General features: G+C 33.5%; 1 protein-coding gene across 1 annotated transcript; it reads left to right on the top strand.

Annotated features, from left to right (window-relative positions):
• Positions 1-8,142: 8,142 nt before the first annotated feature.
• On the top strand, positions 8,143-16,036 carry LOC149534205 (putative methyltransferase TCM_000168). The gene is made up of 4 exons (XM_089805674.1): positions 8,143-8,384; positions 8,510-8,887; positions 9,040-9,315; positions 15,558-16,036. Exons 1-4 carry the CDS (start codon positions 8,316-8,318, stop codon positions 15,912-15,914), a joined length of 1,080 nt encoding a protein of 359 aa, XP_089661800.1. The 5' UTR covers positions 8,143-8,315; the 3' UTR covers positions 15,915-16,036.
• Positions 16,037-16,365: the final 329 nt, after the last annotated feature.

The raw sequence follows: 16,365 nt of genomic DNA, 5'->3' as shown, positions 1-16,365 counted from the left end.
GGTTTCTAGTTGGTTTAGAAGGTCTAGAAAATGTAAACCGAACAGAAAAATGATTTGATCCTCTATAGGAAGTATTGAAACTTGGATCTCAGCTTTTAGTTCACTGAGATCACCTTTAATAAAAAAAACCTATCAAATTTCTCTACTATATAAGTGAAGTCTTTCCTTTTGTTGTTCCATGTATACTTCCCATTGTTAAACAAGATATCTATTAGGTTGTTTAGATATGTCCAAATCTTAAACTCCCTAGTAGCTTGGAAAGTATGTTGAATACCTCTATATTTTTCATCTATGTTTAAAATAGTGTTAAAATCACCACCAAGCATAATTAGTTCATTATTGTGACTGTTAATGAAGATACTAATTTCATCCCATAATAGTTTTTTAGCATAATTAGTGGTGGGACCATAGATGTTAACTAGAATAAAGTGTAAATTAGTTTTAATGCTACTGACTCTGCTACTCAGCCATGAATTATTCCAACTTAAAATATTCAATGTGACTTTCCTAAGGTTCCAAATCATGCCTAAACCACCTGAGGCTCCTCTAGATTCATAAAAATAACTATTCCAACTACCTAGTTTCTTTTCTAATTTAGATCCTTCTTCTATATTTAACTTTGTTTCTTGTAGCATGATAATTTCTAAGTCAAATTGTTTTAAATTTTGTTTTAATATTTGTTTCTTACTAGGGGCATTTAGGCCCCTAGCGTTCCAAGTTGTGATCTTCATGTTTCCTTGGGAAGGATCTTCCCCTTCCCTACATTAAGTAGATAGTTGATCTTTTGTTGTTGTTTTGCCTTCCCATCTACTTCTCTGAGTTCTGTAAGGGATTTTCATCCCCTTTTGGCTTTAACTTTACCATAGTTAGGTGATATTAGCCCTTCTTGATTCTTCTAGATACCCAATTGATCTATATTTTCAAGCACATTCAGTGCAATATCGGGTTGATTGCCTTCTAATTTATCTTTATCTTCATTAACTAGTTCTTTCATGAATTGCTCTATCGTGAAAGGTAGATCCTTTGGAGGAGACTTCTTGCTGAAGTTATCTTCATCAGGGTCATTGAAGAAGACTACAAATTTTTTATTATCTTCTCTTTGGGGTGTTTTACTTTCTTTATTTCCAACTTCAAATGATAACAGATCTCTTTTAAGATCTTCATAAGTGCAATTGTCTCCACCTAACTATAATACTCGCTATGTAAGATCTTCTTTTTGTGAATTTTTGCTCTTGCCTAAATTCTCAAAGTCAAATACTCGAATCCATTCCTTTGAAAGTAGTTATAAATTTTCCTTTTTAGCCTCATTTAATACCACTATTTTTGTGTCTTCATCCTCTTCCAGATCCTTGTTCAAAAAATCCTAAAAATCTTGTACTGGGATGTCTTTTATCTTGTTTCCCTTTGTATTGCTCACATTGGGTCTGTATTTAGGAGATTCTTTCCTTGTAAGGGGAGTTTGCCAGAACTTGGTAAACATATTTGCTACCTTAATGTTAGATATTCTGGTATCCTTTGTAGATTTTTCAAACTGCTGCTTCGAGACCTTCAATTTATCTTCTGTATGATTAATCTTTTCATAGTCTGGATCTTCATCAAATAATAAGAGTGAGTTTTCCATTTCTTCTATATTGCTGAGTGGATTAACAAAACTCTTAGTGTCCTGAATTCTAGATTCAGTTTCCATTGTGTTATGTACTTCATTTAATTCTTTTGGGCTCTTGTCCTTAGCTTTCTTTTCTTTCCTTTTGGTTTTTTGTTGCAAACTACTATGCTCTACCTTCTAATGTTAGTCCCATCTTGAATGTGTTCATTTATTGCTTTGTTAGGGATTTTGCAGATTTGATTATTCGACTTAGAATGAATCTCTGAGCTAGGATTGATTCCTTCATGTTCCACCATTTCTGGAAAATTCAATATGTTTTTATTCTTATCTATTTTTGGGGACTTATCCATGTTCACGATTTGAAGATTTCCTTTTTATCCCCCTGTACTGACTTAATTTCTTCCTTTTGATATTCCTTGACTAGGAAAGGTAGGCTATAGTTACTCTTTGAATTTGTCTTGATTGCCTTTTCTTCCACTCCATTCTCTAGCACTTCTTCCCCTGAGTTATTCTTGGTAACCATCATGTAGTTTTTCTAAGATATACGCTCCTTTTATTTCATTCTTTGATTCCTTACTCTAATCATGGGGAAGGTAGCACTAAGATCTGATGAAGCTTGCATAATTTTGAAGGTAATTTTCCTCTCATCATCTAGCCTGATTATTTCTGAAATTTTGCCTTCACACCTCTAAAATTTTAATTTGTAGATAGATCTATTTGTAATAATTTTGATTGGTTTGAGATTCATATTATTAGCCTTACTTTAATTAGGAGTTTTTTGTTATTGCAACATTCAAAGGAGGCATCTAATCCTATTGGATCTCTCATTGAACGATCTATTTTCTTAATGATATCTATCTGTTTTAACTCTGGAGGGATAGGGTTAATGGAAAACCAGGTTGGGATCAAGAAATTCAAGTTATCTTCCTTGCAATCCGGTGACCATTCAAAAAATTTGACCACATGGCCTTTAAAAAAAGGTCAAAAGCATACATAAAATCTTTTTTCACAAACTCGTCACTACAATGAATATAAATTAATCTATTAGTATGGTGAGAAATACTTACTTGATTGTTGTAGTAGTCCTCAAGCCAATTAATAAGATTATACAGTTTTGCTCTTGGCCCATCCCAGAAAGCAAACAATCCAACCTTTAGGCATTCCTGCCATCAATTTTCACTATCTTGGTTGCTGATGATGAGGACCTTTTCTTCATACTTGGTTGAAGAAAGGATGAGATGTGGGGGGGACAAAGCAAAAAAATGAAGAAGGGGGATAGGGTTTGGCGACTTGTGGTGAGGAGGAATATAATAGTTAGGGGTGGAGGGAGCTAGGGTGGAACCAAATTTGACACCATTCCCAAATTGCTTCTTATCAGGATTTGAAGGGGCTACAAAGGGTTTAATAGAAAAACCTATCTGCTAGGCCTAGAAGGAATTAAGGTTGGATCCTGCATATTTGGTTAGGTTAAAGAAATGGATTTTTTTATCTAAACTAAGAGTGGAATGGATAAAAGGTTGAGATCTATCTGAATACTGAAAGGGACGACGATCAAACTGGCTGCTGCGGATGTTCTTTGGTGATGAAAACCTAGTTTTCCCCACATTGTTAGTTTGATTTATTTCCACATTGGCCCCCACTTTGGAGATTTTTTCCTGAGTGTCGAGTATATCTGGATCTTGCAAGCCATCTAGAGTGGTGAACGAATTTGAGATTTGGAATGCAAAATTAAGATTTGTTTGAATCTTATCAACGCGAGGTCCAAATTCATATTTGATCCTATTTATGGTTTTGTTAGATAGTCTAGTTGCTTCTGATGGATGTTCTATATCAGGGAACAAAATCCTAGCTTTTTAGGGTAACAATGTTGATTGTTTCACTGTGAGTCTGATTTCCTATGTATTGCCTTCGTATATTTCAGTTTTTTGCATTTTTCTCTACATGCCATTTTTCTTTTTTGCTAAAATATGTACTTACATGTTGTTAAATGCAAAGTGGAGTGGAAATTTGGCAAGTTTTTATTGTATACATGAATATTTTTCCTATACCCAATGGTGGAGGCCACTGCTTTTAAAAGAAATATGACAAACAACGTTTAGAATTTTTTAAAACCTATGTGTAGGTTTTGGGTATTTGATATATCGGGTACTTGATAGCCTTAGTAGATTTTTTTTTGCATTGGTATTAGGATTGTGGGGGGGGGGGGGAGTTGGAGAGAATTTCAAATCACTTTTGGATGTTTTTAGAATAGTTTTTTTTCACATCGCTAGTTTTTGTCCCACTATGATCCTTCACATACCCCTTCCTCTATGCATTTCAAGGTGAGTCTTTCATATTTTATTTCCTGTCATATCTTTACCCTATATATATATATATATATATATATATATATATCTTAATTAGGCCAATTGTACACACATAGCATCTAAATTTGCATTATTTAAGCATTTGGTTCAATTTCACATTCACATTATGGACTTATAAGGGCCAAAACCTACATTTCCTTGTGTTGCATTCCCCTTTATAATTCAAATTTAGCATTGGCGTGCTTCTTCCTTTGGGTTCTAGCTAATCTAATTTGGATCATAAGTGGAATCATATTTGAAAATTTCCCTCTTTCCCTTTCATACATATTTGAATGGCTTTGAGGCCTAGATAAGCAGAGACCTACAACCCTATTAAAGTGTCTCTCTTTTCCCCCTAAACAATAACATTATAGAAAATCTCTATAGCATGTCAAATATTCTCTACATCTGATTAACTCAAAGACTCAATCTTTTATATCATTCACCAAGGACATATTCTCTATCAATTAACCCAATAACAAAACATAATGTGTGTAAAGAGTTGGCTAGATCTTTGCACCCAACATTGACTTAACCTTGTTTATCACCACATATCTCTTATGTTGGGTTGGCTCTATTATCTTAAACTCAATGTCCAAACCAACATTAATATGACCTATTGGGGTAGTGACCAATTTATCAATCAACTATTTTTGTTCACCACTATTCTATCCAACATTTATACTCAAACTATCATAACTTGCTTACCAATCATCACCAATTGAAGCAAAGCTAGAATATGGTAGAGTATATATTCTTGAAGCTCTCTAGGTTCTCTTCATGATTCATCTACATAGCTTTGTATCAAATATTTTATTGTACCCTTCTCACTATCCCCATTTAGCATACTTGGTCATTTTTGTCTTCTAACTTTTAGTAACCCTTCAATTATCCTTCATACTGACAAGTTAGCATAGGAAACATGTAGACTCACCATTACTGACAATATACAAACCATAATCTAGTTTCTATTTCCAACATTCTCCCCCTTTGGCATTGATAGAAACACTTACTGAAAAATGACTAAGTATCTGTAGTAAAATTGTCAAAGTCCTCCTATTGCTTATCACCCAAAGATGCATGCTTCCCCTAAGATGAATAACTCTCTCTCAATCTATTTCTTATACGTTCCCCTCCTTTGACATCAATGATAAAGTCAAAGGTGTACATCAAAATTTTCTACCATAATCTTAAGTATTTATCATTGCATATAGACCAGGAATATTTATAATATCTTGAAAATATATGATTGGATGCCAAAGTTATAATGGGATCATAAGCCATGGATACTTCAAATACTTTTCCTTCTCTTTCCCTTATTGTTTTATCAATATCTTGTACACACTTTGGGTACTCTATACAAGATTTGTATACTTGTCTTCCTTCAATTAGAACATCTTTTAGCCTTTGAATTGCAACACCCAATGACTTTTCTTCCCATGAGATCATACAAATCGCTTGTGCCTATCTTTTCCTCTGAAACTCACATTGTACTTTTAACATTGCCAATTATTCCAATGATTCAAAGTGAGAATCTACAACCTTCAACAAACTTTCAAGTTGCCCTATAGTAGATTCATGTTTTTGAGAGTATAGGTAGGCATTATTCTACTCAAAACATTGGATGCACGATCTAGGAGTTTGCTAACATTCTTACGAGTTTACAATTTCTTTCCCCTTAACTTAGCTTGTGCAACCTCTACAAGCTTCATCATTTGAACAGGATTGAGTGTGTCAAATTAAATTGGACCTTTTGATATCTCTATGTCCTCCAAGTCTATGTTCTCATCATCCTTAAGGTCATTTCTTTTTTCAGTAGTGCCTCTTGCCTCCAATTTATCATATTTGGAATCTGGAACTTTGTGCTTAGTTATCTCCTCATGAGTTTTTATTTTATCAACCATTTTGACCCTTTCATAATGATCTTCTATTTGTTGTTATTTTCTTCTTTTGTTTGTTGACTTACCTCCTCAAGTTGATTAGTGATCTCTACATCATCAATATTTTATTCATTCATTAACTCCTATTTTTTAGAATTTAATGTCATATGGATGACATGAGCATTGTTTTAAAACATGTCTTCTTCATCATAATAAATTGAATCATGCATGACCAATATTACAGGTACTCCTAATTCTTCATTTGTCACCAGGAACAAAGTGCCCACGTTACACAACGATTCTATAATTGGTAGCAACCTTTTGAGTTTCATCTTCAACATCCTTCAACCTAATATCATACATGCTCCTTAGCATAATTTTATTTATGACCTCTTCTATTTCTTGAACTACTTCATTAGTCTCTCCAATTATGAGTTTATTTGTTCTTCTTTTGCTCACAAGTTCTTTTTTGACTAGATGAAGAAGATCATTCAACTCTTCTTTTTGTATCACTAAAAAATAATTGATCATTGTTCTTTCTCTAATCTTTTTATTAAGTTACTCTATACAAGTAGAGTTAGCCTAGTGGTGGAGAACTTATAACATTTTAGTTTAGAATTTAGAGGTTTCCCTGTTTTGATATCTCACCAACAATATCAATTAATGGTTTATTATACTTGTTCAAAGATGTTCCATCAGCCATTCCTTCCTTAATCATTCACTTGTCTTGATCATTATACTTTTTGTAGTACTTCTTAATCCAAACTAATAATCCACACACTGTTAATTTCTTACAAGTTTCGTTGACAGTGAAGAGTGACCCATCGAGGTCAGTTCTTGTTATGTTTTAGATATCTGGCCTCTAGTCACTTTAGCTGCCTTTGTACCTTAGCTCCCCAATTATTTGAGGTCTTGATCTAAACTAGTTTCTTCTTCTTCTTCTTTAGTGGCACCTTTGTATCTAGCTTTAATCTTTTCCTTCGATTTGTCCATCTTTGATGGAGATCCTTTTCCAAATTTCAAGTTATAGTTGTAGATGATTCAGATTTGAGAATTTTTAGAACCAAATACTGGATTAAACTAATAACATGTGGATTTTAGTATAAACTTGTTGATACTCAGAAAAATATAATGTAGCTAGTTTGAATGCAAAGCTGGAGGTGCAAGCAACAAAGAAGATACAACATTTTAATCCACCAAATACAAGGGTTTTGAAAAGTACTTGTGAAAAGAGAATATTAATCAACACCTCCACGACTCTTTGCAACACAATGGCAAATGAAGAGAACAAACACCTTTGGCAGACGAAGAGAACAATCACCTCCATGACTCTTCGCAACACAATAACGAATGAAGAGAACAACTAGTGCTCCAAAACCCTTCTACACAATGGAATGTGCACAAATGATCGACAATTTTTAGCACCGAAAATTGGCAAACCCAAGTGAAATATACATTGTAAAATGTAAAGTTTGGAATACAATAAGCCTATTTTTGGTGCAAAAATAGGATACATAATCTATTCATAATTCCCATTTGATGCACCCAAACACAACATTAAATATTTTTGAAATTTATTAATGCCAATTCCATCTGAATTCCGCTTGCCAAACGAACCCTTAGACATGAGTCCCATGGGAGGGGGGAGGGGCTATTGTTTAGGTGGAAGATGTCTCATGAGAATTTTTTGGAGGCCTGAAGGATAATTTGGAATCTTTTCCTCCAAAATAGGAACCCCTCCTTTTTAGGCCACTGAAGATAGGAGGAATTTTAGCCACATTCAACAATTTATAGATTTTTTCCCCACTAAAACCAAAATTTTAGAAGCAAAATTTAAATTTTATTTTAATCAATTACACATTGCTTAAATTGAGGAGCCAAAATTGTGAGAATGAAATACAATTAAAATTTCATGAAAACCTTAGCATTTAAACATTTTTTTAAGGAACAAAATTTAAATTTTATTTTAATCAATTACACATTGCTTAATTGAGGAGCCAAAATTGTGAGAATGAAATACAATTAAAATTTCACCGCTGCCATTTAAACATTTAAAAAAAACTCAGCGTCACTACCTGATTTCTAAAGAAGCCCCACCCATGAGACCCCAGCCTTAAATCTGTAATTTTCTTTTCTAAAAATACATTGATGCGTACAACCGTACAACCATTGATGCACATGGTAAGTACGTAGAGAAAAATGGAGTACATTTTAAATATCAATGGATGCGTACAACCATTGATGCAGACAGCTGGTCTGCAGGGTCCACGAAGCAAAGAACAAAAAGCTTTGAACCGTATCCTGCAGATCCAGACCCCATGGGTTCGGGACAAACCCTGTTGAAGCTATCGGACAAACACTTTCCTGCTCCGCTCACACAGAAATCGAAACCTTTTGAAAACTGCTCAATCATGTCAAACGCCAAGCAAAAAACTTATGTGCTTAATGAAGGTAGCCTCTGCAGCGTTCTACAGCAAGTAAGAGATGGAAAAGGTATTTTCTATGAATTCCGGCAACGGAGACTACAGCTATGCTCAAAATTCCACTTGGCAGGTTTGATTCCTCTCTCTCTCTCTCTCTCTCTCACTCAGTCTCTCTTCTTCTAGGAAAAGCCCCTTTTTGTGATCATTATCGATGTTATTTATGAGTCACACAATTGGATCTGCTCTGCAACACAGAAGGAAGAATTTCTGAGAGCAAGACCAGAGCTGGAAGAATGCATCAGATCGTGGAAAATATTTGAGTGCGATACACTTTGCATAGCAGATATGGGTTGTTCATGCGGACCGAATACACTTTTGGCCACAGAAATAATCACAACGCTAATCCGAAACAAATATGCCCAAAATGGAGTTAGGGTTCCTGAATTTCAGATCTTCTACAATGACCTACCTTCTAATGATTTCAATGCCCTTTTCAGCCTTTTATCAGTTACGCCGCCTGTGGAAATTCCATATTTTGTGGCGGGCGTGCCCGGATCATTCTACGGCCGAATTTTAGGGCCAAAAACTCTCCATTTCGTCCATTCGTCTTACAGCCTCCATTGGCTTTCTCGGGTAATTTCATTTTTCTGCCGAAGCAATGAATATGAATTTCATTTCAACCTTCTATTTTATCCGCTGAAGGTATGAATATGGATCTACTCATTTGTCTGCTGAATGTATGAATATGAATCCACTAACTGAATCAATAAATGGATTCTGCTCAGGTTCCTCCGGAGATAGAAGATGAGAATAGCAAGTTGTGGAACAAAGGAAGAATATACATTTCAGAGAAGGGACCTGCAGGGATTGAAGATGCTTATTTTGCACAGTTTCGGAAGGATTTTAATAGCTTTTTGAGGGCAAGGGCAAAAGAAGTGGTGGAGGGAGGTCGTATGTTTCTGGTGCTTTCGGGCCGTTTGAGAGCAGAGAGGAGGCAGCCCACTTCATCTGCCTTATGTTGGGAGGCGTTAGGGTTCGCCATTAAAGACCTGGTCTCACAGGTGCATACCCCTGTCCTTTTAAGCTACCTTTTAGGTCAATTTGTTTCACTCAAAAGATTTTGGGGAATAAATTTTCATCTTGTCATAGATAGATAGATAGATAGATAAAATTTTAACGTCCACGAGGCTAAAAATAGCCTATGGGACAGCAAGACAACTCAAGCAGACTTAAGTAGTGCTGTTCGCCTCTTGTGTAGACTAATGATGAGCCCCCCCTAGTTGCTCAATGTACTCTTCGTTGAACAGGTTATAGTCCAGAAGTAGAAAAACGGTCAATACAACTATCAACTTGTCATATATACTTCAGAAGTAGAAAAACAGTGGTTTATATAAGATCATAGTAATTGATGGATCTTATTATAAAAAACAATACAACTTTAAATTATATGTCTAGTTGGTTAAAATAGTCTAGTTGGTTAAAATAGTTGATTTAAATTGGACAATTGCAAAGTATTCCAATCATTATCATGAGATATGGATTCTTATAAGTTGAATCTGAATACAATATCATCATTTGACTTGAATTCTTACATATAATCCTTTATTAAATAGAAAGTCCTAAATAAAACACTAATCTCTAATTATATAGATATTGTTTCTTTATAACACTCAATCGTAGCTAGATATTTCTTAAGTAGGATGACATACATTTAGTCATTCTTATCAAAAGTAGAATCTATTTAGTAAAAAGTGTCATTGCCAATACATTTCGTGTAATTATTTCAATTAAATGATATGATATACTCGATTTATTTGTTACCTATTTTACTCATTCTCCTATAACTAATCAATTTTTAACAAAAACCCACAATTACTCTTGTGTGTTATCCTTTATTGAAAATAAACTCTTAAATATATTTATATTCTCCAATATAAAGCAATTACTTCTACACAATGCTCTTACTTATCCAAATATTTCTAAATTGGGATGTTAATACTTTTAGTCATTCCCGTGTCATTATTTCAATTAAACAATACCTGATTTTCTCAATGTTCTTATATATTTTTGAATGAATGAAGTGATACTATAGTTCCATGTGCTTATCTGTTCAATCATACTTTATAATGGCAATATAACTTTGTTGTCATTTTTCAAATATTTGGATGAGTTCAAGCGATTCTCTTAGTGTAAATAGGGCTCTTTAGCTATCTAGTTCTCTACTATAACTCCCTTCACACTTAGTTAAGTTCATATATGCACTTTTTTACTTTATCCCACATTGGTAGTGTTTTCAATCTCTTGGGTGTTAAGTACTATATATACTCACCTATCACTCTTATATGGGTATATTCATTATTTATATGCTTTGCATTCTCTTGAGTTAGATACATCCTACTTGGTTCATATCTAATTTCTATTTTGCTTTCCTTTATTCATTTGCATTCTTGGATGGCTTTTTAGAAAAAAATGGGTATAATATTATCTTATAATAACATTCTCAACCATATCAATTTCTTTGTTTTTTGACAATTTTATACACACTCTACTTCTATACTTAAAATATTGGTTGTTTCTTACTTGCCTACAAAGTTACACCTCCATTAAGAATAACTATCACTATCTCCCACCCAATATGCATCACCATATGGTTTGTGCTTGAAGATATTTGTAAATTATATTGATTACTACCCAATTGTGTGTCCAACATTGCTAGAAAAATAACTTGTAATCATTTTAATAGGTGTCAATTAGAAGTCATTACTTTCATTAAGCTACCAACAATATTTTGAGATGGATTTATTCTCATATGATTTTCTTCTTGTGGTTTATGATATATTTATAATGTTATTTACTTTCATTAGAGTGCTTATTGCCTTCCGATTTCCCATCCCACATTACTTGATAATATTCCCAACTTGCCTTAAATAATATGGATTTTATTTTCCTCTTGTTCCTTAAATTTTGAGTACCCTAGCCACAATGGATTTCATCATGATAGGTCATCTCAATTATCATAATTAGTTAAGACATAAAAGAAATCTAGCATTTAAGATAATTGTTCATAATATAGTATTACCAACATATAGAACTAAAAATATCCTCAACTTACAAAAATGCTTGACGTAGATACTCAAAATAACATTTCAACTAATCAATCTAGGAGAACTCATCAATCTATTCATACCATATTCTTGAGAACTATATTAATCAACATAATTTCTTCTAAAGCTTGCATATCTACTAGACTCCTTTCTTTCATTTATGTAGCCTTAGAGATGTTCTGCATAATTCTCAACAACCATTTGATTTTTTAACATTTTATATCAAATTAATGCACATAACGATTAATTATGCTATAATTCTAAATATACCTCTAAAGGATGTTATCTTGACCATGGGTGAGAATGTGTCATGATAATTCAAACCTACAACTTTTGGGTGTATATTTTTTCCCAATTGAACCTTGTAATGGTTCATTGGTCTATGTGTCTTATACTTTTTTAACAACCACTTACAATCACTTATTCTCCTTCTAGGTGAAAGACTTGTGAATTCTCCATTATTTCATTTTCATTAGTGAATTTATACATAGCATCCATTACATGTTTCCAGTCTACAACATTAGCACTTTCAAGTGCTTCTTGAGTAGTAAGTGATCCATCATATTCTTACTTCTGAATGGGCTATACGTGTTGTATCATTACAAGTAGAAGTGCTCTTATTAGTCCAATTAAAATACAATTCTTGTCTTCGAGCTTTCCAAAAACATAATAAAAATTTATAGTTTTTTAGCCTTCACATTCATCATGTTGCCAGTCTATTGAAAACTAAATAGCCATAAAAATGACATCTTCTCTTTCTATAATATCATATGTATTATGGCATCATAAAGTTTATATCCTTTTAAATCTAGCTTGTAAGCAATCATTATGCCTTTCTTTCTCTTGACATCCAATTTCTTTCATTCTTCAGTTGGTTGTGTAGAAATGCCAAATAAGAATAAAAACTTTCGTAGCTATCTTGCTTTCATGCCATGAGTCTTATTTTGAGCTGCAATAATTGGTAGCCAAATCTACACATATCTAGCTATAATCATTATTATCCAACATCATCAATAGAAGTGTACCAGACTCTTCATTCTAAGTAATACTGATTGCTTCGGGTGATTGATCAACTATTCCTAATTAGTTATGATCCCAAGGAACCTCCTACTATTCTAAGAGGTCAGGGGAATATCTATCTCCACACTCTCCTCCGTGCAATGCCCTTTTCAACCCCATATAGATTTTTCAAGATGCAGAGCATATATAGGGTAGGGCCATATTGCCTATTAGAATAGTAGGGGCCATATCAGAAAGCACACTCTGCATGCATACCTACAATGCCCTTTCCTAAGGGCCTTGGATACCAAGCTCATATCCTCGCTTAATAGAATTAAATACGAAGAATTAATATGCTAGAGACCTCCATTTTTTTAGGGCTATGCACCACTCACTTTAGGGCTCCCTTTGGAACTATTTGTAGGGGCCTCCTACACGCACACCCATGAACTGTATAGAATCTAGAATCTAGTCTAATCAATGATGGTTATTGGGGTGCCCACATGAATGCACACCCTACAAGTTCATAGGTATGTTACATCTAGAATAGAGCCTTTAGAATAGTAGTCCCCCCCATTAAAATAGTAGGGGATGAGCGAGGAATAATAGATTAATAGGGCACCCTCCTACCATGGTCCTTACCCTCCCTGGCAAAATAGCCCCCTTTGCTGCCAACTAGGGCCCGCTTAGAATAGTAGGGGCTGACTATAAAACCAAGAACTCTAGTTGGGTTGGAGGGAATGGTTATTGTGGGAGGGGGGTGGGTGGAATTATTGCTATTATAGTTTGGCCCTACCGGGTGATTGTCCCATAGTCGTATAGAATCGTCATCTCCAACCCATACTATAACTAACTACAATGGGGCCCTACCCCCTACTACCCATAGTATAGGGCCAGCTTCTTGAAGACTTAACAATAAGGGACTCTCCTAAGAGAGTCTTGAACCTTGAGACAAAGGGAAGGAAAGTGAATTGTTTATTGACTGGCCTAGCTTGCCTATGAGGAGCGATGGGACTTGTAGCCCAAAAGCGAAGAGGGTCCCTACAGAGGAAGGATAGGCTAGTCAAAATCAATGAATGACAGGTAGGCCCAATCTAGAAGAAAGAAAGGTAGGGGTGGGCCAATCAAAGATAAAATAAGGAAGGGTTGGGTTGGGCCCATCATAAAAAAGGGAGGGGTGGGATCAAAGAATAAATAGTAGGGGTAGGGCCCCGACCCTTACCCAAATAGGTGGGGCCATTGAGGTAGATTGGGTAGGGGGATGGGCTTGCCCTACCTATCCTTGAAGCAAAGGAATGGGCAACCCTTTTCCTCTCTCCATAGAGCTTTGAATGGAGCCCCTCTGGGTTTACCTAATCATTTCAGAAGCAATAAACAATCTATATCATGAACGCAACACCATCCTTCAACCCAAAAAACAACGTTAGATTTAGGTCACTATGTTTAATCATACATTTGGCACTTCCAACAAGGTTTTGATTCCTTTATTTTATAATATTATGATAATATTCTCATAAATATATCTAGCTACTATCTTTTGACGTGCAATTCTATATCAATTTGACTTGTACACATTTAATTAAATAGATAATACTTGTTATAATGAATTGTGCATAGGATTTAAGGCCAAGTCACCATATATGGTCATAATCTATTCAAGGCCATCTTAACCCTAATGGAATACAAATAAATAACAATCACATGTTTTGAAATAAATTTGATATTTAGTCATATCAAACTATCATACAACTCCATTTATAAAAAAATATTATCACCAAGAAATTAGCCAAATAAATCTCATCCAACTTCTTTTCGAGAGATACTCTAGTGGCTTCTTCATGTATAGTCAATAATATGGAGTTCAACAAACATAACCTAATTAGTCACGTTATTTATTTTTTCCATTTTTCTTAGTATTTTGTTGAAATAATAGCAAGTTTAGAGCTGAATTCACATTTACCTCTATCCATGAAGATATTCTCCATCATGAGCTTCAAAGCTCAAATTTTATTATTGAAAGCTTCTCCTTTTTTTTAATTGACATGCTTTTCATTTTCTTATAACAGTACCCTATGTGCAAGTTCCTAAACAATCTAAAACCAGTATAAAAATCCCAATCATAACATCTAGAGTTTGATGTGATTAACACCTAATATCAACTAAGAGGGAACACGAGTACATACATTTATTCCTAACAAAATATTTGAGGAAATGTGTCTACAAACAAAGTATTGATGTTTCTAGTTGCAAGGAAAATACACAATTTTTTAAAAATACCATAACATGATTTTACACCGGAAAAATCCCTTTGCAAGGAAAAACCCATAGTCCCAAGTATGTACCAATTATAATATCAACAAAAAAGGTTACAATTAGAATTGCATAGGGAAATACCTTTACAATAGTATAATCAAAAACCAATTTAGAATAATTCTGATAGTATAAGGGTAGAAATAATTTAACTTATTATGTAACCTCCATCTCAATACCCAATGAATAGGAGAAACAATAGATGAAAAAATTAAATGGAAGACACGAAAACATGAGCTAAAACCGTCAAAATGGTGTACATTCACATGAGAAGTTAGCCAACATATTTTGTTCGTTAAATATGCTTACACATTTTTAATGTGAGAGGACCAAATTCAAAGCTCATAAATTTGGGTAAATGAAGCAAAGTGAGCCTATTTTTAAAATTGTAGGGCTTTAAGAGATTATAGTGAAACCCATTCAAAAACAAGTTAGGGCAAAAAATGAGCTCTTTAACCTAGGTATTAAACGTTATATTATCTAAAATTTAGATTTGTTGTCTTCTATGTAAATGTAATGTAATGGACTGGTATAAAATTCAAATTTAATTATATTTTTGTAACTTTTGTAGTGATATTGAGATGTCATGTTTTAAACTTATTTATCTATCATAAAATCTGATTAGACTTATTATATTTTAATAAAAAACATCATATAGTATAAAGCCCAACTTCTTGTATTTGTTTATGTGTATGTGTACGCATTTCCCTCTATTTTGAAAGGGCTTTAATAAGATGTACGTATGGTCAATAAACTAAAAATTTCTTTAGTCTACTTGTCTTCTTTTATTTCAATGCATGAGTTAGAAAATAATTATGTTACTTTTTTGTTTAATTTAATATTTTATTTCATTGTTTATTTTGATTTAATTTAATTCAACATTTTTGTAGGGGCTCATAGAAGAGGAAAAATTAAATTCTTTCAACATGCCATATTATGATGCATTTGAAGATGAGTTGAGAAGTGAAGTGGATAAAGAAGGCTCCTTTATGATTGTGGGGCTTAAAGTCAACATTTGTTATGATGATTTGGAGGAGTATGATGCTAAGAAGAAAGGAATAATTATCGGTAAACAAATTAGAGCAATTCTAGAGAATTTGATTTCAGATCATTTTGGAGAAGGGGTAGTAGATGCTTTGTTCAATAGATATGCAGAAGTCATTACAACCAACATCATACAAATTGATGAACTTTTGAAAGAGTCAACCACCATTACTTTAGCACTTGAAAGAGCTATGTCCACTTAAAATATATTAACAACAAAAATGTATAGTTTGTAATACAATCTAATTGAACAAACACAAATTATAACGAAAGTTACTAATGTTTCTTTATATCTATAAATGAAGTAAATTATTAAATTAATTAATTCATCCTTTTTGAGTAAAATAATTTTAGGGACAAAATTTGTAAAATTTTATTCTTGGAAATATATATCCATTCTTATAGACTATGAAAATTTTATGTGTACCTTGGTTTATGTTTTGGCATGGACATTTATTGAAGAAATATATTTTTGCATAAATAATTATGATAGGTATTATAGATAACAAAAGTGTAGGTTTTTCATTTTCTTCAATTATATTTTACTCATATTAGTTGTCAATAACTCTTGTATTCCAATGCCTAATTCAAACATTATAGCACAAGTGATGATTATATCCAACTCATTTTCAATCCTTCCTAATGATCAATCAT

Source organism: Cupressus sempervirens, chromosome 10, assembly GCF_028749045.1.
Source record: "Cupressus sempervirens isolate cs-2001-9-10 chromosome 10, ASM2874904v1, whole genome shotgun sequence".
Taxonomy (NCBI): Eukaryota; Viridiplantae; Streptophyta; class Pinopsida; order Cupressales; family Cupressaceae; genus Cupressus; species Cupressus sempervirens.
The sequence above is the reverse complement of the archived record's forward strand: the minus strand, read 5'-3'. Positions and strand labels throughout refer to the sequence as shown.